General features: G+C 37.9%; 1 protein-coding gene across 1 annotated transcript; it reads left to right on the top strand.

Annotated features, from left to right (window-relative positions):
- The first annotated feature begins 206 nt into the window (after positions 1 to 206).
- On the top strand, positions 207 to 27,238 carry LOC149788568 (betaine--homocysteine S-methyltransferase 1-like). The gene is made up of 7 exons (XM_089975730.1): positions 207 to 365; positions 4,657 to 4,847; positions 6,112 to 6,306; positions 6,753 to 6,864; positions 24,540 to 24,718; positions 25,674 to 25,755; positions 26,702 to 27,238. Exons 1-7 carry the CDS (start codon positions 353 to 355, stop codon positions 26,977 to 26,979), a joined length of 1,050 nt encoding a protein of 349 aa, XP_089831856.1. The 5' UTR covers positions 207 to 352; the 3' UTR covers positions 26,980 to 27,238.
- Positions 27,239 to 27,256: the final 18 nt, after the last annotated feature.

Genomic DNA, 27,256 nt, shown 5'->3' with positions numbered 1-27,256 from the left:
ACAACTGACAAAAATTCTTCTCTGTAGCAAAGTATGACGCCACTAAAGAGTATTGTGGCGGGCGCCTCTAACTATTACGCCGCCATTGCTGCAATGATTGCGGACAAAAGAACACTTGTTCAAGGTAACGTAAGGTTTCGAATAGATATATTTAGTTTAAATTCTTTTCTAGTGCGAAGCGTACAAGGCTTTATCTCGTGATAAGGTAAATTGGGTGACATTCATCAGTGAGGATCAGTGACGACATCGCACACATTTAACCCCTTCTTCCACATTACAGAGCGTGGATTGTCCCAGAGCAAACGACTGTATGTTACAATTTTGCTGGATATAATTCAGGGAGAAAAATAACATGGCAAGCAATGGTATGATGTTTGAATTACCTACTTACGATGGCTAGCATTTTTTCCCTATTTATTAGTATGTCTATCTAATTAGACTGTATGCTGCAGATGTTGATATTGAATCATGTAGATTATCATCGGTCAGTTGTTTCATTCAGTATATAAATGAGATCCGGACTAACAGAAGTGGCGATAGTTTGATATTTGTGGACATGGGGTTGGAAATGGGGTGTGGTGGGTCTGGGAGTTAGAGGTAGAAGAGGTAAGGAATAATATTGCAATAAATAGCTTGTTCTTAGTCGAAGTTGCTTTCTTATTTGTTTGTTTATTTATTTAGTAGTAGTAGTAGTAGTAGCAGTTTGCGTACGTTAAACGCCCTTCCCCATCCATCTTTCTAACGATCTTATTTTTGAAGCATTCAGTAACTCTCATCAGAATAAGGTACTATGTGTGGAAACTGGATTTATATTTTCTGTCATGGTGGCTAGTGTGGTGTCCTTATAAATAGTATGTCTAGCTAAATAGATTGTGTGAATATTATGTGAAAATTTCCAATATGTTAATGGTTTCCAACCTTTCTCGGCCACGACCCTAAAAGAAATTTGTTATGAGTAAAACAAACCCGTTTCCACATTTTTATTAGTTTTGGCTTCCTAAAAAAAAGTCATGGCAACCCTCCAGAACGTCTTCGCGACCCTAATTTGAGTCGCGACCAGGGGATTGGGAACCACTGACGTATACCTCATGAGTATAGATAGATTGATTGATGCTTACAGCCTGACACTATTTTAATTGAAATCTACACATTATGTCATATTATATCAGCGCAATATAATGAAGACAATCTCTGTGCCTGCGTGCGTGAGAGTGTATGTGTGTGTTTCTTTCTATAGCCTCACGTGTCTCGCCATAATAACGATTCCAAAGGTTAGCGATTTATCTTTTATTTTCTTATACTGTTTCATCTAACAATATTTTGAACAACGGATTTTACATTAAGCGCTGTTTGATTAACTATATGTGCGTGCATGCTTGTGTGTATTCTTAGCTTGAACTAAATGGTAAGTAACTATAAATATAAATAATTAGACAAAAATAAATGATGATGTGTTAAGTTTGGAAGTGTTCAGTATGAGGAACTGTTAAACGGGACAGATATTGAAACGACTTTCACTGTCACGCCACGTACTAAGGCAAAAACCATAATCAGGCAGGTGACCTATTTAATTCAGATTACACTACGCCATGAGCATCATAAGGTCAACGACAGCACTTGACGTCCCTCATTTTATCGAAGTTATATCGAATAATGTGTGTTAAATAGATTAGAGATTGCAGGATGGGCAGGTGCAAAACAAGAGCAGACAAAAAATACATATGTATATTGTTTCTCTTAGAAAATTTAGGTTCTGGTTTAATCATAATCATGTTGTAAAAACAATGTTTATGATATAATTTATATTTTGAATCATTTGTATATTTGACGACACCGGTGTAGTTGTTTTTATCACCATCATAGTCCTCACAGTCATCATCAATATGTTGGCTGATAAATGTGTTTTCTACTGATTAATTCTTACAATTTATGGCAAACCACCATCGTCGTAGTCTTTGTTGTTGCCATCATTATTCTATTGTCTTTCTTTCTTTCATTCTATCGGAATTATCTTCATCCCAAAACAGTATATCATAGAACTAGGGTTGAGTCGAAGTAACGTACATGAATAGTGTTATAGTTAGCCCAAGTTATTACAGAACTAGGGTTGAGTCGAAGTAAGGTACATGAATAGTGTTATAGTTACCCCAAGTTGTTTCTGACCTTCCATACCCATATTTAACGCATATCCAAATTGACGGAATACATATATTTAATGAAACACCCATATTCATCGCCATACCCGAAGTTAACATAAATAGCCATTGCTTTGCATATTTAATTTGCATTGTGTACTCGACCCTTTTCCGTGATTGAGGACAAAGATTTTGCCTACCTGACCATTGTCATGTAATATCTCATTCGTATTTGTCATGGTTATAGAGATGTATGAGCTGTACAAACGAGACTTAACAAACCCATGTTGAATTCTCAAAATAAACAAATAATTTATAGGTGGCATTAAGCAAAGAATACGATAAGCTCAAACAGCTTATATCAGTTGAAGAGTTCAAGAATTGCATCCATGGTGATGGCATGACCTGTCTTGATGAGCGAAAGGTTGAAACTTTGGAAGATGATGCTCGCACAACTGATAATTATTCCTTTAAACACTAACTTTCATTTGTCAATAAATCATCCTCTCAGCAGCTTTTGTTTTTGGTAAAACTAAATCATCATAGTCTCATACGAGTACCTCCAAATCTAAAACTGCACAACTTTTATAAACAACACTTCTAGTAAGACTAGTGAATGTATTTTATTCAGTAAGTAGACCGCATCGTGGTTAATGTTCCTCTACAATGTGCTAATAATGCATCAGACTTAGTTTCAGAGCCCTTGACTGTTGGAAGAGTGACCTCATTACCTATTTATGGTATTAATTTATTTATATGGCAATGACGAAGCTGGAAATTAGGTTGTGGTTAATTCACTTTTAACTGAAAAGCCTTGTTTGGATCAAAATTTTAATGTAATTGAGAGTGAAATCCCTGACTTGTATCCTGCTTGTACATTTAACAGAGCTATGGCAAAAAGAGCTCCTGAGAATGATGTTGATCAGGAACTTATTCCTCTGTCTAGAACAGGTATTGGCCAGGCTTTAGATGGGGTCACTTTCGCTCCTCTTATTGATCACAGTGATCCTCTTTGTGCTCCACATTCTCTTTGTTCTAAGTTCGTCAATCAAGGACAGATCCTGAAATCTCTTGTTTGTTATGAATTGTATTTCGTTAATTTCTTCTCCAAAGTATTTTTTTGCAATCTTAGAATGTTGTTGACATTGTACCCATTTTGATGCTTAATTTTAAGTAAAATCCATTCACATTCTATTAGTCTTTGTTCTCTTCAACCTTTCTACTATATGTGCTGTTATCCTTTGTGATAGTGTAGTCTGTGAAAATTGAAACGTATTCTACTGAGAATCGTCTCCGACGTCGGCCATTGAAAATGATATAAAACATCCAGAATTCTTTATGACTGACAAATGTCTTTTGACGTTTTAACGCGTAAATATTATATAAATCTACAAAGGGAAACGTTTATTTTTAACAATCAATTCCTGGATGCTTTAGATTGATGCCAAAGTTGCATCTAATTTAATCTAAACTAGTTGTGTACTAGTCTGAGTCATGAAGTGCAGTTATAAATCTTCCATACGTTCTTTCCTTTCATTTTAATTATCTTCAGTTGATCTAGCCAAGTTTACGAAATCTCAGAATTGTAACGTAGATTTATCCGCATACAATAGTGTTTGGTTATTCACATCAGATGCATAATTTATTCATTCTTTTGTACTGCAATGTGGTGTCAGATTTACTAGTAATGTTTTGCTGTTTGTTTTAATGTTGTCAAAAGTAAATGTAATCTGTAAATCTGCTTTTCCTGAAATATTGTAGGATATACTTGGTTGTTTGAAACCAACGAATCAACATTTTATCTTCCTGTCTGTAATTATATAACACGACTAGCTTCTATCACACTTTTATCTCATCAGAGTTGTAAGCATTTACATTATCTCTTTTTGCTTTCATCTGTAAATATTAAATATTTAAATCACGTCCAGGAAAACTGCTGAAATGTATTACCGTGATGCTGTAACATTATTTATGATGGTGTAAAATTCAAATTATTTTTATTCTCTCTGAACACTTTAACTGCTCACCACTAAATCTCGTAGTCTTTGCTAATTTTCTTAGTCTGCTTGCGTTAGCAATTTACAATGACTCATTAATTAAATTACCATCAACACACAAAGGGGCGAAGATTACTGTAAGCAATGATATTCATTTAATAATTTACTGATGCGCAAGAATGCCCTATGTCTGTGTCTGTAATTTATTTTACAAAGAGTGCCACATCTTTTCGGATTAATTACAAAATGAACAAGCGCGTGCCACCCGTAAGAGAGTAGCACTGTTAAAATCGAGATTTTGGCTGCCCTTAGCGTTCCACACAAAACTTTTTGACGTGACACCTTGGAGCACACGTGCCATAGGTGGACGACCCCTGCCCTATATTTATCTACGACATACTAATTTTTGATCAAAAGTTCAGTCATTGATAAACACAAAAGGGTAAATGGCTGGCTTATGTTGTACTCTTTACGGTATTCCACGGGCAGGACAGTTGATATACAATATATTTGTTTCCTTATAGCGTTCTTAGAGAGGTTAAAAAGAGGCGAAAACATTCTTGTCGCGGAGGGATACATCTTTGAATTCGAGAGAAGGGGATATCTTAAAGCGGGAACCTTTGTACCGGAAGTTGTTATCGATCAACCAGATTTAGTTCGACAACTTCATGAGGAGTTCGTACATGCCGGAAGCGATGTTGTACTTGCATTTACGGTAAGAGCTGTGTGTTTGGTGCTTCGAATTCTGAAATACAGTTCAATTATAATTGTTTCAGATTAATTTCAAGTGGTTACATCTTTATTGCATCGCTCCTTCACAACACAAGTATGGCATACATTAGCGTTAATGGAATGCCAATTTTAAACAAATCATTCAAAACGGATGCACCCTATAAACCTTAATAACATAAGTACAATTTGTACGAGTACGAATTATACGAGTACGAATTATATGAGTACGAATTATACGAGTTCGGATTTTATGAGCACGAATTATACGAGAACTACATTTTCAAGCATATTAACCAATTTAATTACTTTTACTGGTTGTTAATACTGTTATGTGCATTTATATATTAAGCATAACATAGCTAATATCTGTCTACGATTGCACATTATATTTTATTTCATTAGTAAACAACATGTTTACTTGGATTTGAGTTCAAGGACTTGGTTTTTCCCTTATAAAATTCGTTTGTCTACCTGATTTGTGAAAACATGTTGATTTGGCCTTTTTGACCCACGTCCAGGTCCACTTATTGTGGGTTATGTGTTTATATGAGGTTGTGATAATCAGACTTATTTGTTCCTGTTTTAACATCAGTCTGGTGAAATCATACTTAGTTGTGTTCAGATATAATTTGAGGGGATTTAATTATCATTCATTGTAATTAAGAAAGTCCTCGTTCACTAAAGATTAACAATATTTATGGATTAATGTGAATTCATTTTAATGCCATTCAAAATTAAACCATTGTGATACATCAAGACTGCTGGTACATCAAACCATCAAGGCTATCGATACATCAGCACATTCAATAATTCGTATTCATTCGGAACACTCTATACTTTTGGAATTATGTGATAGAACTTTGATGACTATTTGGGATTTATTTTATAATACTGCAAGTTCCTCTTAAATTTTCCTTCTCGTAACTTAGAGAATGAAATTATGTGCTGCTGGTTTCTCTTCTTTTTTATTTAGTTTCGTACAATAGATTAGTAACAATATAAGTAAACTATAAATCAGTATTACATGGATCTGCACATAAATAATACTTACATTGTTTGGCACGATGTTAGTATGCAGTAAGACTTTTATCCCTTTCTCGCGATCTAACAGTCGATCTATATACTTACCTACCCACCTATTTACCAGTTTATATGTGTGTCTAAGGGCGAGACCAGGTCTATACAAGGTCAATCAATGGCAATTCTCAATTCTCTGGCCATCGTAAAAGTTGGGATTTCTATTCCAGTATTATGCACATAGAGAGAAACTTAAACTGATTGGCAGAGAAGATGAATTGGAACAGATTAATTTAAAAGCGTTAGAAATTGCACGTGAGGTGGCTGACAGAACTGGTACGTTAATGGCTGGAAACATCTGCAACAGCACAATATATGAGAAAGGGAACCCTGAAAAAGAGCGGAATGTAGAGGAAATGTTTAAGGTATTCAGCACAACCTCTCTCTCTCTCTCTCTCAATTTGTCTCTGTATTGTGACTAATTTAACATTTCATTTCCAGTCAGGTATATATATATATATATATATATATATATATATATATATATATATATATATATATATATATATATATATATATATATATATATATATATATCGATGCAAACGTGCAATCAGCAGCATCTTACTATATCAGTAAATAAATGACATTCAAGTAATGTATTACCCTCAGTAAATTCCATCAAGTAAAAATGTAATCTTTCTAGACAAGGGTTGCATCATGTGATTCTTTTTCTTGTTTTCCCAACACAACTGACCATGAACAGTTGCATTCGGTAAAGTCTACAAATGTTTATATTTTCGGTGAAAGCCATACAAGTTTAGTTAATGATGTACATACAGTACATAACACAAATACTATTTCTATTCAGGAGCAAATTGAATGGGCAGTTAGGGGTGGAGCGGACTTCATTGTAGGCGAAACCTTTGGAGATTACGGGGAAGCGAAGCTAGCGCTTGACTGTATCAAAAAATATGGAAATGGTAGAACTTTCAGTTTTATGCATTGTTTTGTTGTTTCAAATATCGGTTACTTGGAGTTATAAAAATTTTTTTTGAAATTATTTTTTTTTTCCTTTTCATTAGTATGCATATGATATGTAGGATTTTTATGAGCAGCAGAGAGACTGAGCCCACCAACTATTTCGTTTCAACAGAACCCTTATCGAAAACATTTTTGATAGAAGGTCTTATTTCACAAAATAAACCCTCTATTCAGAAAACTATGATAAATAACTCTTCTCTGATGACTAGATGAGTTATTTCATGAAAAATAACTCACTATAAAAAATATTTCTTGACTGGGGTTTGGTCGACGAAACACTTGGTGGCTCAGTCTCTCTGCTGCTAGCGATGTAAATATTTTAGAATTTCTGCTGTGAATTAAAAATTTAAGTTAACAATAATGGCCAACATTGGAGAAGCAAATTCTGCTAGACTGGCTCGAGAGCGACTAGAAGCAATAAAAAAATTTCTTCCTGTTCGTGATAGTGTCAGAGAAAAATTACAAGCACGGCAGCAAGCACAAGTTGAATTTGCAACAGGTGCAGAAGAAATATTTAAACCCGTTACAACAGCTACTGAAAAAGCTGCGGCGGTCACTGAAAAAGCTTTACTGGGGGATGAAGGTATTCTTCCAACACTAAAACAAACCGCCACGCAGTCTGAAAAGATTGCTAGAAGAACTAAGCAAACAAAAAAGATTTTACGAGATCTTCCAATGGAAATTTCTACGGAATTATATCCTATTGTCAAAGAAGAAGAACCAGAAGAAGAAGAAGAAGAAGAAGCAACACCAACTCTGGTTAAGGTTAAGGTTGATATAGTTGATAAATTTCAATATGGTGCTTTTGATGGTCTAAAAAAAACGATTCCATCGGAACGGTTAGGTGAAGTGGCTGCGGTGACTTATGATATCAGGAATAAATTTTTAAAACCCGAGAATGTCGATAAAATGAGTCGCGAGGATTGGTATAAGGGTATATTTCGTGGATTTTATAATGCTAATCAGGCTAGAAAAAATGACGGAAGATGGATAAGAATGAACAATGATATCGGTGCGTATTTTGCAGGAGCTCTTCAGCAACAAGAAAAAATATCACAAGATATTCTCGTGGATCTTGGGTTTATTAAACCTCCTAAAAGTTCAGCTCCGATAACAACACAACCAACCAGCGTGAAAAAAGTAACCGGGAAAGGTCTTGGTGGTCACATTACTTGTCCTGATAATATCATCAATGATGTATCACGGCTAGAAGTTCTCATCGGAGGAAAACGTGCCGGAAATAACTCACCAGAAATAATTAATGAAGTGGCTGATATCTGTCAGCGATTATTTCGCGGCGGCATCATGGATACTCACATCTATCGAGAACTTATTGATGAACTCACGGACAGCGATTAGAGAAATAACAATTAAATAAAATGATTATACACAACTCTCATCGCAGACCAATCATGGTCAGAGTAGTAAATTCACGAGTGCCAGTATACAGAATGACTTATGGAGACGGATTCGGCGATGTTGTTCAAGGTTTATTTACGAGAATGGCACCTAAAGCAATACCGATCGCAAAACAATTATCGATGAAAGGCATTGATGTCATTAAAGATAAAGCTATTGGCGCTGCTGGTAGCGCTGCCGGTAAAGCATTCACGGCAGTCAAGGATAGACTAGCACGATTGATACGCAGAAAACCTCCGCCGGTAAAATTACCAGCCACCGTAGATATGCCAGCAAATGTCAGCAAAGTAATAAATAAAGCCGCAAATCAAAAGCTAGCCGCGCTAGTCAACGAAATTCCTGAACAAATAAACACAAGTTTGGTCGCGGGAAGTGGTCTTCGTTTTAGACGATAACTTTTACAATAAAATGTTCAAACGTCAATCCGACACATCATTCGACATAGACGAACCGGTTCTCAAAAATGAATCAGTGCGTGATTATCAGTATTACTCTTATGACGCACGAGAACCAAACAAACGAGGACGAATTGAACTTCAGGTTCAGGATACCAGTAGATATTTCCTGCCTGCTGAAGCGTTTATTGAAGTAGAAGGTGAAATTAAAAAAACCGATAACACAGACTACGCGGCTGCATTTAAAGTCGGTTTTGTCAATAACGGAATTATGGCCTTGTTTGATAGTGTTACCTACATGATTGATGGAAAAAATATTGAATCAGTTCAGAAGGATGTCGATGTTGCTACAACAATAATTGGTCTGGCAAGATATTCTGATGATTATACAAGATCAGCTGGTCCATCAATGATGTTTGCCAAGGACACTTCTAATCATCCTAACGATGATCAGTACAATATTAGACGACCAAGAAACTTTGCCGTCAACGCTGACGCTGATGTGAATCCGGTGGTTCATGGTGCTAATGCAAATTTTAATTTGGGTTTCGCCGCGCGTAAATTAATGTTGAGCGGAGATAGTAGAAAATTTTCTTGTGCGATTCCGCTGTCTCATATCTTTGGATTTTGCCGGGAGGTCAGAAAGGTAATTTTTGGAGCAAAACATACAGTCGTGCTTGTTAGAAAAGCCGACGACAATGATGCGCTATGGCGAGAAGCTGGTGGCGGTGCTGGTGACGCTGGTAAGGTATTAATAACAAAACTATCACTGTGGATGCCGGTAATGACTCCTGCACTTACTGCTGAACAGCGACAGCTTTCTTTTATGGATCAAGGTGGTAAAACGCTGCTATCGTGGCTTACAACAACCACAGATAGTATTCAAAGTACCATCAATGGTTTATTTACCTGGCATATAGCATCACAGCAGGGAGTTGCAGCGCCGCGACATATTTTCATTGCTCTTCAGAGTGTTGCACGATTAAACGATCAAACACATTCGCATATGATATTTGATCAACTTGGTATCACTGACGTTTCTCTGAGAATAAACGGACATCAGGAACCATCCGAGAACATAATGCTAAATTTTGGTAATAATCATGTTGCACGTGCATATCAACGATTGACGAAATATCTAGCGCGCGATCTAAATATCGATACTGGTTTGCAAATATCGCAATTGGATTTTACATCTCATTATCCAATCTATTACTTCTCGCTGGAGCATCTTGATCTAACAAGGCAGTCTGTCGTTGATATTCACTTTCGGGCTACCGTAAATAGAAACGTAGCAGCTATAGCTAATTACAGAGCCGTCGCGGTCATACTTTCCGATAAAGCAATGCTACTTGAAGGTGTTGGCGGCCGAATGAGAGTCATCGATGCACCAGTGGAAAACTTGTAAACAATTAGATCAATATCGTATTAAATAAAATGTCATACAATTATGTTGATGTTACTCTGACTCCTGGTCAGGCGAAGAAATTACAATCGAAAAACGCTAGCACATGTGGGGTATCAATAACACTAAAACACGATCAGCTAGCGGGTGGTCCAAACAAACTATCACTGACTAAAACTCAGCTAAACCATTTCAATAAAGCGAAAAAATCAGCGACTGGAGTTCGACTTGAACTTTCTCCGGCCGCGGTCAAAGATATGGTCAAAAAAACCGGCGGAATACTTCCATTTCTTCCAATAATTTCCGCAGCACTAGCATCAGCAGCAGCCGCAGCAGCAAAGGCAGCCGCGTTAGGAGCTGTTGGAACCGCAGCTGGAATGGCACTAAAGAAAGCCACCGGGAAAGGATACAAAAAAAGGGATCCGGTCTAAGACTTCCAGGAACTCCGGCGTCATGGTACCCAAAAAAGTTTTAAGTGTTTTCACACCGATGTTGAAGCTTCCAGCTTCCAATTTTGATTTGCTTGATGCTGTTAAACAATTACGTATAAAGAATTTCAGAGGTGTATTTATGCGAGATGAATTACCAGCACGACCGAATAATCCAGAAACCGGTATTATTAATCTCGACAACAAGGAAGGTCCTGGAACTCACTGGGTTGCTTACGCGATCGATCCACGTGGAATTATCTATTTTGACTCGTACGGGCTAGCACCGCCAGTTGAGTTTCTCAGGTACGTCCAAAGATTTTCCAACATTCCAGTTTGGCAGTCAACGTTACCAACACAAACACTGATTGATCCTCCCATTTGTGGTCAGGAAGTTTTAAACGTTCTTTCCGCGATAACAAAACACCCAAAAACTCCTCCGCACAAAGTCGTGCATGAATACACCACAGATGTGATTTCCAAATTTAAACAACCCCATAACTAATAATGGTTGATATTTACGGAAGATCAAGCAGAACCAAGGAAGAAAAAAAAGATATCGATTTATCAAAGTATGCGACCAAAGATGAAATTGGTGATCTTTTGAATCTATCCGGAGTAGACCCAGATGAGGTTGTAATTTTTCAAGACCGACACGGCAAATTAAGAACCAGTAACATTAAGTGGAATGACATAATTCGCAGAGTTCTTGGAGCTGTCACGGACAACATCGTTGTATTCACTGACAGCGGCAGAATCAGAGATTCGTCGAAATCAATTGCAGCTCTCCGAGATGATATGCAAAAACTTACACTAGCCCGTGTAACGAAGACCGGTGATACAATGACAGGTGAACTCAGTATGAACGGTAACAAAATAACCGTTTTAAGAGATCCAACATCCCCGGAAGATGCCGCAAACAAACAATATGTAGACACCGTTGACGGTAAACTAACCACGTTGCGGGAAGATTATGATGATCACATAAAAGCGTTTACAAATCTCCGTAGAAACTTTAGAAAAGCTGATGAGTCCATTGATAAGTTCTTTGGGGTTCCTCCAGTCATCGACATAAAACTTTCTGAAATCAAGACCGACATTGACACGATCAAACAAACACAGCAGGATATCGTATCGGGAATTCCTGAGATCGTTAACAAAACCAGTCTGATTAAAGTCCCCACTGGAGTTACCCCCGGACATTTTACCAACATCGTATATACGGTATCATCGGGATTCGCAACATGGTCCCGACAAAATAATACTATCAAATATACAGCAACAGCCACTGGCGTGTACAGGTTGTCTGTGTTTTCCGCCGCTAAGTTTGAAATATTTACAACATATCCCTGGAGACATTCCACTGACAAATATTCCGGGGTTGTGATTATCATATTAAACAGCGGAACCGAAGAAATATTTATACTGGAAGCCGCAGACAGGAAATTAACCGCAACATCTTACTGGTGGTGTTTGGAATTCGTCGCAGAAACGCCTCAATTGGTTACCGCGTAAATAATAATAAAAATGAAATCAGCATCAACGACAACACTAATGACAGAGTCATTAGGCGCTCAGCAATATAGATACGATCAGGTACACGAATGGCAATCAACGCTAAAAACCACTATTGACAAATGCGCAACAAAAGTAAAAAAAATACAAACGGCGTGTAACTGTATTAGACACAATAGTGTATTCGGTATCCGCGGTAGTTGCATCTACTGGGGTGCTATTATCAGCGCTGACACCAGTGACAACTTCAATCGCGATTACAATCACAATTTCAGCATCAACGACGATTGCAGGAGTTGCTAATATAATTGCAAAAAAAATATCCTCGTGCGCGATAAAAAATTACACGAATATGAAAAGTTAAACAACGCGGCCACGAGCGCCTACTCGAAATTGTCCTCGCTGATATCATCCAGCCTTGACGATACAGCTATATCCGATTCCGAATTTACGCTGATGTCTAACATATACAACGATTACGAGCGCAAAGAATCTTAATTTGAAAACGATGAAGATAAATAATGACAGAGATACTTCAAGAAATAGCCACGAATACAGCTCCGGTAAAAACATCAATGATAACAATATCTTCGACGCAGCCAGAATTCAATATTGATTTTCCAACTGCAATTCCAGTAAAAGAAATCGCGCTGGCACAATTACGAGTATATCACAGTTGGCCCAACATCAGGTCGACATCATTTCACGGACAATCGCCGAATAACTCATTTGTTTTTTTCGTATCAGAATAGCGCTGACGGTACTCCAGATTGGAATACTATCACACTTCCCACTGGGAGTTATCAGATAGAAGAAGTCAACAAAGAAATACAGCGTCAAATGAAGCGTATCACCACCAAGGAAGCAAAAATCAATATATCAGCACACGAGCCAACGTTGTCCACGATCATCGAAATCTCAACACCGGGTTACGCCGTAGATATCTATAACAGTTCAATCCGAACAGTATTAGGATGGCCTGAAAATCCACCGCAGACAGCACCGATACTACCAGCACCCGAAAAGTCTTATTATATCACTGACGCGCAGTCATATCACGGAATTACACCGTTATAAAAAGAACAACTGGATGTTCTAAAAAGTGTAGGGGCGGTTGGTATCTGGATTTCCTCCTCTAAAGATGGCAGCGATATTGAGTGGAATAGTTTAAACCCAAGACGGGGGGCGGGGGAAGGTTTGACAATTATTGTTCGTCCAAGCGAAATCACTGAATTTTTTAAAATTATTAATGTGTCGCACCGAGCACAACTGGCGCATCTACGGCAACGCTTCCAAGAACATCTTTCAGATGTAACAGGTTCACGTGAAGAAATTATTAAACGAATTGAGATATTAAATCAGATTGCCGCAGATATGGAATATTATAACCAGCGAATGATTCAGGTAGTAATTGACAGTAAACCCAGCGATAAACGAATATTTCTAAATAAGTACTCGCTGACAGAAGCTGAACTACCGAATTTTAAATTACCAGGATATGTTTCCCCGGTCATCTTACGAAAATACGTCACTGATATCGTCGATGATTACTTCGATGACATACTTGCACAATGGAAAAAAACACTACCAGAACCCGCTATCCTCAGACACGATAATTCCACAGCGAGCGATGGCCGGCATATTTCTCCGGCATCATAAATATCACTGATGTCGTCGCGGTCAATCTTGTATGTGACTCAATTGATGGCAGTTACAACAAAGACACGACAACATCGAATCAAAAGCCCAGCAAGGGTTTATACTATACTCATTTACTCCTAGAGAACCACCTGGGTTTTTGATTGTGCAAGAGCCAATCAATCCAGTATTTCTGCGGTGTTTGAGTCCGACGCTGACAAGGATGAATTTTAGAGTCACTGACCAACAGGGTAGACTTTTGGACCTACGTGGCGAGACGTTTAGTATTAATCTGCTGGTGAAATCTTAAGACTTTCAATTAATAATATCATATCATAATAATGTCCAAAAAATCTTCGAATTACCAGAAGTATGATAATGATGATGAAAATCTCTCTGACAGTTCTGACGCTAGCGTAGAAACACAAGGTGTTTCCGACGACAGTGAGTTTGTTGTCAGTGATGAAGATCTCTCTGACAGTGATTTTATTGACAGTGACAACGACGACGATGATAGCACTGTGGGAAACGCTAGAGACATCACCATCAGCGACAGCACTGTTGTAATAAATTATATTAAATGATTAAAAAAATATAGCATGTATCAACACGTGAAATGTTCCATCGTTGACAAGCGTGCGCTTGAAGAATTCATCCGAAAAATATTTACCGGAAATCATTTACCGGGTTATGTTAAAATAATCATCGATAAGTACGGCAATGATGATTTTTTACTGACAGATTTTCAGCTGAAGCAATTCAGCGAAAACAATATCACGATGATTAATTGTGACGCAGACCAAATCCTTAATTATGTTCACTCGTGCATTTCACGGGATCATCTCGATAAAATACTGCAGTGAAAATCCTTTAGGATTTTTAAAAATATCTTTGATATTTCCATCCTTTAGGATTTTTAAAAATGTCTTTGAAAATATTTTACTTTGTATATATTTTTTTACCACTGACAATTTCGCTGATTTTCATAGGGTATTTGCTAGTAAAAACCAGAGAAATTGTCCATTTCGCTGATTTTGATAGGGTATTTGCTAGTAAAAACCAGAGAAACAGTCCAAAGTCACAGATTCATAGGGGTATTTGCTAGTAAAAATCAGAGAAATCGTCCATTTTCCTTGATTTGATAGGGTATTTGCTAGTAAAAATCATTGACATCAGACAGTTGCAAAAAAAATAAATACTATAATAATTATTTTTCCTGCGGGATTTTATTTTTTCTTATAGTAGTTTTCTGCAACAGACCAAAGTCACGGATTTGATAACTAATTGGCTAGTAAAAACCAGAGAAATGGTCCAAAGTCGTAGATTTTATAGGGTATTTGCTAGTAAAAATTAACAAAACAGACCAAAGTAACAGATTCATAGGGGTAATTGCTAGTAAAAATCAGAGAAATTGTCCATTTTCCTCGATTTGATAGGGTATTTTGCTATGAAAACCAACGAAATCGGACAGTTGCATAATTTACACAATAAAAAAAATATTACTTTTTTTTTACTTTCGATTTCATTTCTAGGTACCCGATTTCACTTCCTTGACGAAGTCAAGGAAGTAATGCAATCAAGGTGAGGTATTTACTTCTGAAAATCCTAAAGAATTTTCTGACTGACTTCGTCATTCGTGACAAAGTCATCCTTGATTTCATCATTGACAGCGTCAGCGGACATACAATGCTTTAATTTTCTGACCCGATTATTAATTATCTTCTTTGTTTTATACTCAGCTGCCAGTGCCAGCCTGATCTTTTCGATTGCACGAGACAGTGGAACAAATTCATTTATTTGTGCCTCCGCTACGCTGGCCAGTGATTTATACAAATTATTTTGGATCATCTTTATGAATCGATATTGAGCAGGAAGAATATAACGCCCTGCGCATTTAGCTTCGTATAATGATTCAAAATCTGACAGAATAGTTTCAACATTTAGTAATATTTTAAATCCTTGTTTTTCTAATTTTTTAATAGCATCAATCACATTATTGATATTTTCTCGATTCATATTTATGTATATTTTTATATCTTTAAAATAAAAAAACATCACATCTCCTTGAGCTTCTAGCTTATCATATGATAGGCTACCAAACTCAGGAGGGAGCGGAAACACTACCCCCATATGAGCTCCTAAACTATCAAATAACAGTCTAGAAAGCCCAGAGGGTGTGTTTGCGAAACGACGAGACATTCCACATTTGTGAACCTCCTAGCTTACCATTTGATATGCTAGCAAGGCTCATATGGGGATAACACATAACACATAACTTATCCTAGTACTTAATTCTAACTTATCCTAGGGACGGCACAAACATATAGTATTTACAATATTTACAGTAGAAGCTATTTACAGCAGCAGTCGAAGCATATTTACAGCAGTAGAAGCTATTTACAGCAGTTGTATTTTACAATTGTATATATAACTTATCCTAGGACGGTACAAACATATAACTTAATTCTAACTTATCTTAAGACGGCACAAACATAACTTAATTCTAACTTATCCTAGGACTGTACAAACATATAACTTATCCTAGGACGGTACAAACATATAGACAACACAGACAGATGCGGGGTTATAATTCTACATCCAACGAAGTTGCACCCCTAACCCCCAAAATCAATCCCGTTGGGGGCAAAAGATCACCCCTGACGGGTGATAACGGAGAAAGTTGTGCAACTTCGTTGGGGTTCGACCCCCCAACTATTATAAGAACCCTATAAATCGGGCCCGTCGACAGTATGTCCGTAACGAGGATTCGAACATGACATTTGATAGCGCCGGGACGAAAGGCAAACGCGTTACCATTGTGCCACTTTCCAATCTGATAATACAGGGTTTAAAAAATATCATATACTGATCTACCTGTGAAATTTATACAGGTAGTTATTTACTTCCTTGTGCAGAAAATCGTCTGCTCGCACCTGTAAAGTATTATAGCGCGCTGTTGACAAAGTCAAGGTAACAACGGGAAAATAATTGTATCATTGACTTTCACACAGTCGCTGTAGAGTTATCTCCGTTGGAAAATTCTCTCGATTACAGTAAATTACCTAACAATAACGAAATATAATTTTCTGATTATTATACTTTTTGCCAGAGCTGATTTGGTAATATTTTCTGCAACTTTTTGTACTGAGGGCGCACAAATACCAAAATGCTTGCCAGCTGCATATGTCGATTGAAATATTATTTCTTCATTTGTATTTAAATTCATGGAAACAACCTTCCTGGCTCTTTTATTGTTACGGCCAGTATTACCAGCCTTGCAATTTTCACTCTGCGTCACAGCTCTCAGATTGGATAAATTATTATTAAGTTTATTATTATCAATATGATCAATTACAAGACCTTTTTTGATCTCTCCGTGAAAACACTCGAACACGGCCCTGTGAATATAATAGTTTTTACCCCCAGCCCTAAACATTAAATAACCAGCATTACTAACAGTACCAACTGGTTTTTTCAACCTACAGTGTCTCACTATTCCCTCACGTGATGCTTCTAAATATTTAATGATAGGATGCCGAACAAATTCTTGATTCATTTATACTATAATATATTTGTCTAATTTATAATTTGTTTGAAAACCTAGTTATATAATCACTTTCGGATTTTAGCGCGTCTCCGTTATTTTTTTTTTGTCATATCGCTTGAGTTCACGGTATCGTTTCCACCCGCACCCCGCACATAATTGTGTTTTACCTCTGACACCAATGCCACATCGCAGGCAGGGAATAGGTCATGTGCTTCCTCGTTTGATGCTCTGTATATGTTCACCGCAGAATTCCTTTCTGCAGGACTTACCACAGACTGTTACAGATCCAACCTTTAACCACTTGCAGTTCTTCATTGTATATACAATATATTTTATTTAAATATTTGTCTTAAATATAATATGACAGTGTTTTCGAAATTATCCGCAGTTGGCGCCGGGAGATTCGATCTTGACAGGTTAAACCCGGATCCACGACGACGGCATCTAACTGATCTGTTTGATATTATCAACGAGGGTAAAAAGGAATTCCACGACGACGGCGCATCTCATGTATGGTCGACATTTAAAATTATCCGCGACGTTGACGATGTCAATATCATTGACGAACTCTTCTTCGGTGATGAGGTCATCATCTATGCTACAATGACTGATGCCCGAGCAAAACCAATTATTGATTATATTGATTTTCATCAACGTAAAAAGAAATATTTTTTCAGAATAAAATTTATCGTGAAGGTAGATTCCGATGAGTGGATGATCCGTGACAAACTTGACCCTGTTCTTGCTAACGGAAAGACCGCTCTGTTAAGTAAAGATTCCAAACCAGGAATGCTGACCGGGATTGATATACCATATTACGCTCGATCGTATCCTGTAACCGCAGTCATTTATGGAATATATCCGGTAAAAAAAAAAAAAAATTGATAAACTCACCCCGATGAAAACTTCGACGGTGTTGAATTGTGTAGCCGAGCGAGTAATGGAACATTTTAAAAACGCAAAACGAGGAAACGGTTTAACCGATTTGCGACGTGAAAAAATAACATCATGGGGTGAATCGGTTAAGAATACCGGGGCAACAATAAATGATGTTGCTGCGCTATCAAGTAAATTAAAATGTTCAATAACAGTAAAAACACTAACCGGTGATCCTGACTTTTTATAACACTAATCGGTGATCCTGACTTTTTATAATGCTTCGAACTGTATATGTTATACAGTTCGAAGCATTATAAAAAGTCAGGATCACCGATTGAAATTATTGATCATAATTCGCACGCGTGGACTGATGCGGTTACAATATTTCCACGAGATCGTGTTGTCAAGTTTTATCGCGGAAACATATACGAGGTTATTTACGCGCTGAGTAAAACCGATCCTGTGTCTGTGTGGTTATTTAGGAGCTCTGAAGATGGCGACTATGATCAATTTGTGAGACCCAACGGAGAATTATACAGCACGGAATCGTTGCACCAGGAAATGAAAAAACTCGCAAAAACGTATATGAGAAATGCTAGCGATGAGCAGTTATTGGTCAATTATTTTACAGTTCCAAGTGTTGCCGCTCACACCGCCAGAGAATGAAATTCGTGGAGACCAACCCGAAGTCAGTTTCTTTCGGATATACAATTGAGTTGTGTCGAGTATGGTCATGGCGGGTTGTGGAATACCCGATATGACTACCGGGATATGATTTCCGTAGATATGATTGCTTGCTACCCAGGAAGCTTTCTCGGGAACGGCGAGTGCCGCGAATACTTTAAGCGATTCGGACATCCCACGAACTCGATGACACGAGTCGCCGTAAACAGCGTTTTACCCGATTTTGATTGGACAGGATTTGCTCGTGTGACTTCGTTTGAATTCGCCGCGGGACTTCATCCGATTTGTTATGTTTGGTTTGGCAGACACTTCGTCGAGAAGCGCTGGGTACCAATAGTGTTATTGCGATATATGCTTGACAGCGGCATGCTGGTATCGTTGACCGTCAGCGAAACAATTATATTTTATCGACCGCAGACATCAGTTTGGTTACCAACACCAGAACGTGTAACTCTCGATGAAGTTATCGAAGAATGGACACGAGCACGTCCAGAAACTCCTCTTGATGCTATCCGCGAAAAGCTCCTGAAATTCTCAAGATTAAACTCAAAAACAGTGAAAGCACAGTGAAAGATCTTGGACGAAGAATAATCGGTAAATTTACTCAGGGTACAGCATTTGATCATAAAATGCATCACTCGCGGTTGATTATCGATGAAGCTGAATTGGATTTTATAATCGCCGACGCGGTTGCCAGAGACATATTTTGTAACAGGGAGGATGTGTTCTTGTCCGACGGGAAAAAGTTGGGCACAATTGTAAGTTATATCGACGGAGAATCGCCTCAATACACACATTTGAGATCTTCAATGCTGGCTTATGTTTCTATAAATTTGTTATCGATGGTAAATCGATTTCCTGACCCATACCATACTGGTATGGCAGTCAGAGTTGCCACGGACTCATTTTATATCAATAAAAAATATTCAGAATCACTGACCGATATAATGAAATTCTGCGGCGGAGATGAATGGAGTTCGTGGAGAATAAAAGCGGAGATGTTACACGAGTATTGTGAATCCGCTGATGTTGCAATAGAGGATAATTATTATAAATCCGAGATGCCAGAAATATCTTCCGCACCATCTGTGGATGATCCAATCACCAGACATAAAACCGTTTATTTGAACGGGCCGGGAGGGTCTGGTAAAACAACTCGAGCGATTGAATTATTTCGAAATTCAGATATGATTGTGCTAACACCTACACACAGACTTGCCAGGGAGATGAAACAGCGAGGAGTCAATTCTTGTACTTATCACAGCTTTTTCAAATACAGCGGCGGTGTATGGACGTCAGATCGAATGGGCACAAAATATGTCAATGACATAATAATTTAGGATGAGATATGTACGTTACCGCTGGAAACGTTAAAAACATTTCTTGATTGGTTGTTAACGAAAAATACTGCAGTGATTATGTGCGGCGATCACGGTCAACCACCTCCGTTTGTCGGCGCATCTCCTCATGATTGGCTGAGGAATTTTGTTGACTATTACCAGGAAGTAATTGATGATTACCGAGCACTTGATGCAACGTTGAAAGAATTTAAAACACTAATCAGGCTACAACCGAATAAAATTCAATGTGAAATCATGCGCGAGATGATTCCTGAAACTTCGATGAGTGACTTTTTACGCGTGTGGAAACCAGACGATTTGATAGTGGCAAGTAGAAAGATAGTCAGAGACACACTTCAACAGCAGCTATTTCGGTTGCAACAAAAAAAGTTTCCAATGTTGCCAACGCCGTTATGTTATAGACCAGCTGATACGCGGTTACAGAATATAGATGTTGATATTCCAGGAAAGACAGAGAAACAGAATTTAGTACTGAATGATATTGTGCTAGTTGACATCGATGCTGTCGAGGATGCACTAGCGATGAATAAATCCCCGTGGTCGCTAGGATACGCTATGACAATTCATTCATCTCAAGGACTGACTATTTCAGATACAACTGTCTGGATCATTGATGATCGAATCGAATGGTCAAACTTAGTTTACTTGGCTGTGTCCAGAGTCAGAAGAATATCTCAACTGCGAAGAATTGTCTTGGATGAATCAAACGCTGATAAAAACAATGAAAACAACAGCGATGATGATGTAATAAGAAAAAAACTCGCCGGTTACAAACAGAGTGACAAAAAAAATAATCGCGATTTTGATCTTGACGCTGATTTTATCAGTGTGCTGAAACAACAGCAGAATAATCACTGTGCGAGTTGTAATTGTATAATGCTATGGCAGTATTCGAATAAAACTTCAAAACAATTTACCGTAGACAGAAAAGATAACAATCGCGGTCATACACGTGATAATGTCATGTTGACCTGTCTTGAGTGTAATCGACGTCGGGGTGCCAGCGCTAGTTAAGTCACTTCAGTGATTTTGGCGGCAATTGTGTGTCCTCGGGAATTACCTGAAGTTGCTCACGTGTGAATCCGCGTTGAGGAGCAGTTGAATCTAATCTATAGATTGCTGGTCTGCCAGTGGATCTTGTCACGGTGGATATCTTATGTGTGGTAAAACTCCAAATGGGATCAGTCGCTCTTCGTTTACCAGATTCAAGTTCACCTGGTTCATATAAATATCTTACAGTAACATTACCCAGTATCGGCTGTGCTAAAGAATCACGTCGTACGGGTATATTTTTTTTCGTGATCGCGATGGTAGGTTTCATGTTGGTGGTTCGGGTAATTTCATTATTTAGCGCAGTTATCACGTTTGATAATCTTGCAACCCATTCGCGCGATCTCGCATCTTGAATAAATTCTTTCGCGTATTGATATCCAAATAATCTTTCGGCGAGTGTTCGATTGAATCGCTCAACAATTGCCTGATCACGATGAATTTCAGTGTGTCCTCGTCGTATGGCGACGTTATGTTGTTTCATCAACGATGATACTGCACCTTGAAATTCTTTGCCAGGATCAACTTGTAATAAATTTGGCCATCGCAGAGGTCCTCGCCGATAAATTCTTTCAAACGCAGAAGCAACCTCAGATGCTGTTTTAGTTGTTAACGGTTCCGCATCTTTGTATCTACTGGCAACATCAACTATGGTTAACGCGTACTTGTATGTGCGTCTTCGGATAGTATCATGTGGCAGAAATAATATATCAGCTTGATGAACCTCATTTGGCACACTAACATCGAAATGCGCGAAGTGAATTTGTTTAGGGCGCGGTAGATAAATTTGCCATATTGCCTGTCGGGATAACCAATTTTTGGCAGTAACTTTTGTAACTTTTGCTGCACTGGCAAGTTTACTAATTGCTGCGTTACCTCTCCAGTATCCGCTTGGGGAATAATAAATCGACTCCATTGGAAATGCTTGCATTTCTATTAATTACCCAGCGCCTAATACAAGTTTAGATTTCATTGCGGATTTTACTAACCAGGATGCTAACCTCTCCTTGAAAGATTTATCAGGGATGGCATTTAACGCGTGAATTAATTTCACGTCCGCGAGATGGCGCTGTTGCAGATCCTTACTTCGGTAAGCTACATCATGAGCATGACACGCCTTATCAATAGCGTTTATCGGATACTCACCGGGTTTTGGTTGATCCTGAGCATCAAGTCTGATATCAAGTCGGGTTCCTGGACCACAGTAATTATATCCTGGAAGATGTTTTTCTCCTGGGTATTTAGCCCACGGTGTTCCTGGTAATTTTCCTAACTTGGCTGCGATGTCACCGCCTCGTTTTTTTTTATAAATCTAATTTTTTTATACCGCATCGTTCACACTTGCCCGTGAGCGCTTGTCGATTATTTTTTGTTGTAATTGTTGTTGTATCCCCAGTTGGGGTATGTGCTCGGCATTTCACACAATATAAATTCATATTTATTTTATGATATATCTAATGGAGATTACTGACGTTTCCGCGACAAAGCGACGAGAGCCAATCAAACATAACTCAGTGCTACCAAATTCAATCCGAATGATTATTATAGGTCCATCTGGGTCGGGTAAGACGCAGTTGTTACTTAATTTAATAACGAAGTGGATGAAGTGGAATAAATTATATCTGATAGCCCCGTCTGTGGACGATCAGCGATGTTATCAAGTGCTAAAAGATTTTAACGAAAGTGCAAAATCGATAAACGACAAAGATGTTATTGATTTTATAACTGATATCAATGAAGCACCGAGTATCGATGATATCGATGGGAGTATTGATAATTTAGTCGTGTATGACGACATCATGTTGGACAAACAAACAAATCCTGCCAGGATATTTTCCCGCGGCAGGCACAAAAACGTTGATGTGATTTATGTAACTCAACGGTAAACACAAATTCCGAAAGTCATCAGAGATAACTGTAACGTTCTCGCGGTGTTCAACGGAGTTGACGTACACACGTTACAAAATATTCATCGAACTTGGTGCGGCGGTGATATGGACTTTAATAAATTCAGAAATTTCTTTAGTCATGCTCAACGAAAACCACACGGGTTTGTGACGATAAATTTACATGATCCTCGGACACGATACCGAGTTGGGTTGGATACAATTTTTAACTAGAAATCCTAAAATATTTACATAGCTAGCAGCAGAGAGACTGAGCCACCAAGTGTTTCGTCGACCAAACCCCAGTCAAGAAATATTTTTTATAGTGAGTTATTTTTCATGAAATAACTCATCTAGTCATCAGAGAAGAGTTATTTATCATAGTTTTCTGAATAGAGGGTTTATTTTGTGAAATAAGACCTTCTATCAAAAATGTTTTCGATAAGGGTTCTGTTGAAACGAAATAGTTGGTGGGCTCAGTCTCTCTGCTGCTTTATGTTATAGGTTTTTGAAGAAACGTTTGAGGAAAAACTGGATGCTTAATTTTTTAAATAGATTTTTATATCGTTGATAACAGTATGTTAACAATCTGTCATTATTTAAAAATCGCTAAACAACCATTTGGAAGTTTTCTAGTGATTCTCATGTGGTTCTACCTCAGTCAATTTATAATTTGCTCGTTTTCGCTCCTACGTTACATTAAGGATGCAGTCGTTTGCAAGATTTTTTATAAGTAATTGTTTTAAAATACAGAAAATTACTAAGTTTGTAAAGTTTTGATAATTAGAGTATAACTTGAGAACACATGTTTATCTGGATCAATGCGTGGCGCAAGTTGATAATACTTGCATTGCTTATCTAGAAGCTGGTTCGATATATGATGTCATAGTGAACACTGTTTTAAACGATCATCCTTTATGTATTGTATATGCCTGTATTCTTGACGGCACAGCTATTAGTACAGGTAAACAGGACAAAATAATCCCGAGAAAAAGAATCTTACTCGGCGAGCATAAACCCTTGCACATTCTGGTTCCGGTGGTCCAACACAGGACCACAGAGATACATTATATACATGTTACTCTGACTATCCCAGTCTCCATCACTTTTGGGAGAGGTCGGTACTTGCTCGTCATTGATTGGTGGTTTTTGCTTAAGATACCTAGGATCAGTCCCAATACATCACAATCGCAACATCTCGAACTTTGTCGTAAGTTTTCAGTTGACGGAAAGGCGCTAGATTTCGCGACTGGAAGAACCACCATACCGCCCACAGACCATGTCTCTAAAAGTACAGAAGTTGTTAACACATCTTCAAAATTAATTAAAACATAATGGATCTGATTTTTTTTCTCCAATTTTACAACAGATAAAACTGCAAAACTGATTAATAATATTTTATTTCAGGTCTTCCAGCTGTGATTACTATTTCTGCGCCATTGATTGACGTCACATTTGATGGCGTTCCCATTGTTAAAGCTTGCCAGGATCTAGAGGCGGCTGGTGCTGCAGTTGTCGGCTTGAACTGCGGTCGCGGACCGGCCACAATGTTGCCGACCTTAAGGGAAATACGGAAAGTGTGCAAGGTAAGGGTATGATATATATCCTGACCAAAATTCCGTTAAACTTTTATTTTCCTTCACGTCGCATTCAATAGGATGCAATACAACGTATATTATATAACTTCCTTTATATATGTTTTAAGATCGGCAGTGTGACACCCACATCCTGGTCGTGATTTTCTTGATGGAGCTCTAAAATAAAATAATTTCTGCTTTTAAATGAATACAATCAAACTGGTATTTTACGAATAACGCTTAGATTTGCATGGTTGGCAGGAGAGTATATAAGAAGCGAAATGATCTGGAAAGAGTTCGTTTTACTTACAGCTTAAAATGTTGTGTGTGTGTGTTTCTCTGTGTGTGTTTCTCTGTGTGTGTGTTTCTCTGTGTGTGTGTTTGTGTGTGTGTGGATATATAGATAACTCGATCGATAGATTGTGTGTGTGTGTGTGTGTGAGAGAGAGAGAGAGAGAGAGAGAGAGAGAGAGAGAGAGAGAGAGAGAGAGATTTGGGGTTTTAGCTTAGTTTTAACAATGTTTCAGTCATATTGCTACGATGTCTGCAATGTGGCAGTTTATAATGATGTCTAGCACTGGGGCGTCATGCCGCACTCATGTATCATGATGCCCCACCTAGTCATATTATCCATACACCCAATTCCGGCCAGTCTTAACACTAACCTCTTAATGCTGTGCGCCAAGCAGCGCAGCTGTTAGTACCATTATCGTAAGTCTTTATCATGACTCGGCCGGGGTTCCAACCCGCGACCTCTCGCATCCGAGGCGGACGCTCTAACCACTAGGCCACCGGAACGAGAGAGAGAGAGAGGGAGAGGGAGAAACAGAGACACAGAAAGAGAGAGAGAGAGACAGACAGACAGACAGAGAGAAAAAAATGGTATTCCATAATATTACCTATATCTGAAATTAATGATATTTCACATCAATATGTTCATCTGTGTAACTTCTCTTCCAAACAGGGTCCGATTGCCGCACTTCCGGTACCGTATCGAACCTCAGAGACGGAACCAACTTTCTTTTCCTTAACCATTCCAGGCACCGGTAAGACTATTAAGTGAAACACAAGGAGGAAAATCGGAACCGTTAAGCCGTTCAGCGGTTTTACCTTTTTAGTAGACAGAATGTTTCAATCCAAGAATAATTATATCTTATGTTTTTCTTTGACGCTTTCAAATAATCTGTTTTACTAAACGCGTTTCAGTGTACCATTTAAATTGTATAGATGTAAATGTGTTCTTCTCTGTTGGTTTCGTTTAACTTTATAATAACTTGATATGTATATCATAACTAATACCAGTAGTTGATTATTTAGGGGGGAAAATCCTATATTGTATAACATGGAGTAGACTGCAAACGAATTATATCTATCTTTTGCATGAATTCCCAAACAACTTCTTGTTGTAAAATTGATAGGAATCCGATAAGTATTTTATACTATGTTCGATTTTTTTTGATAATCTTTCATACGTTTTGTGATAAACCAAAGTTTATTGAAAGGAACTATCCAATGTTATGCTCGATTACATGCACACAACGTTCAAGTAAATACGCCACTTAAAGTTCAGGGGCCTCCTCGTAATAATTATTCTTGCGTTTACTGCTTGAATGCTTGTTTTGCATGCAAAAGTAAAGTCTGTTTCTTTTAAATATATAGTCCTTGGCAATGTGTACAACATTGACCTTACACGTCTGAAATATGTTTGTTTATTAGACCCACATTTAGACAAGCGGGCGGTTCCGTATATCCGTCCTTCAGTGTGTTTGATTATACTTAATGAGACCAGACATACAGCGTGACTTTATCTTGGGATGGCATTGTTTCACTCAAAAACACGTAGAATGTTTTGACATAAATTCAGTTGTTTATTTTCTTTTCTTCTTTTCTTACAGCTGTTGTTAAAAACAGTGACTCGTGCAAAAACTGTGGGATTTCTTTACTTATTTATTTAACTTGTTATGTATTTATTTTATCATTTTAATTTTTCAGACAGGAAGGCTTTCCCTGTTGACTTGCCTGCCTGTCTATGCAGCCGCTGGGAAATCCAGCAATTCGCTGAAGAATGCAAGAACATCGGTATTCAGTATGTTGGCCTGTGTTGCGGTAACGCCTCGCACTATCTCAGGATTGTTGCCGAGGTGTACGGGAAGAACCCACCAGCTAGCAAGTTTTCCCCAGAAATGGATAAACATTTCATATTTGGAAAGAAAAAAGAAACTAATACTTATTATACGGAGCATGTCAAAGCACAAATAACTAATTGCTAGGCTATTAATTATCAAATGCAGCTGTAAGAATTTATATTACATTTATATTGCTACATGTTATGAAACCCAAGAGCAAACAGTTGATTGCTGAACACCAACCATACAACTGTATTGCCAGCTTTGGTAACCATATCAATGTAACATAATACGAAAATGGATTATATGTGATACTTGACGCTCGGACCATTAGTAAATGGGACTTATCACAAATATTGTAAAGATCATTATGAAAGAATATAATAGAAGAGAGAAAGCACAAGTTATGTTTGTTCTGTTT

The sequence above is a fragment of the Sinohyriopsis cumingii genome, chromosome 11 (genome assembly GCF_028554795.1).
Source record: "Sinohyriopsis cumingii isolate HCF-2022 chromosome 11, ASM2855479v2, whole genome shotgun sequence".
Lineage (NCBI taxonomy): Eukaryota > Metazoa > Mollusca > Bivalvia > Unionida > Unionidae > Sinohyriopsis > Sinohyriopsis cumingii.
This window is presented reverse-complemented; position numbering and strand designations above follow the sequence as displayed.

Excerpts from the sequence above, each read along its gene's own strand:
- LOC149788568 (XM_089975730.1), top strand. Across the intron at positions 24,719-25,673 it reads AAATACGGAAAGTGTGCAAG|GGTCCGATTGCCGCACTTCC; the intron begins GTAAGGGTATGA and ends TCTTCCAAACAG. Across the intron at positions 25,756-26,701 it reads CTTAACCATTCCAGGCACCG|ACAGGAAGGCTTTCCCTGTT; the intron begins GTAAGACTATTA and ends TTAATTTTTCAG.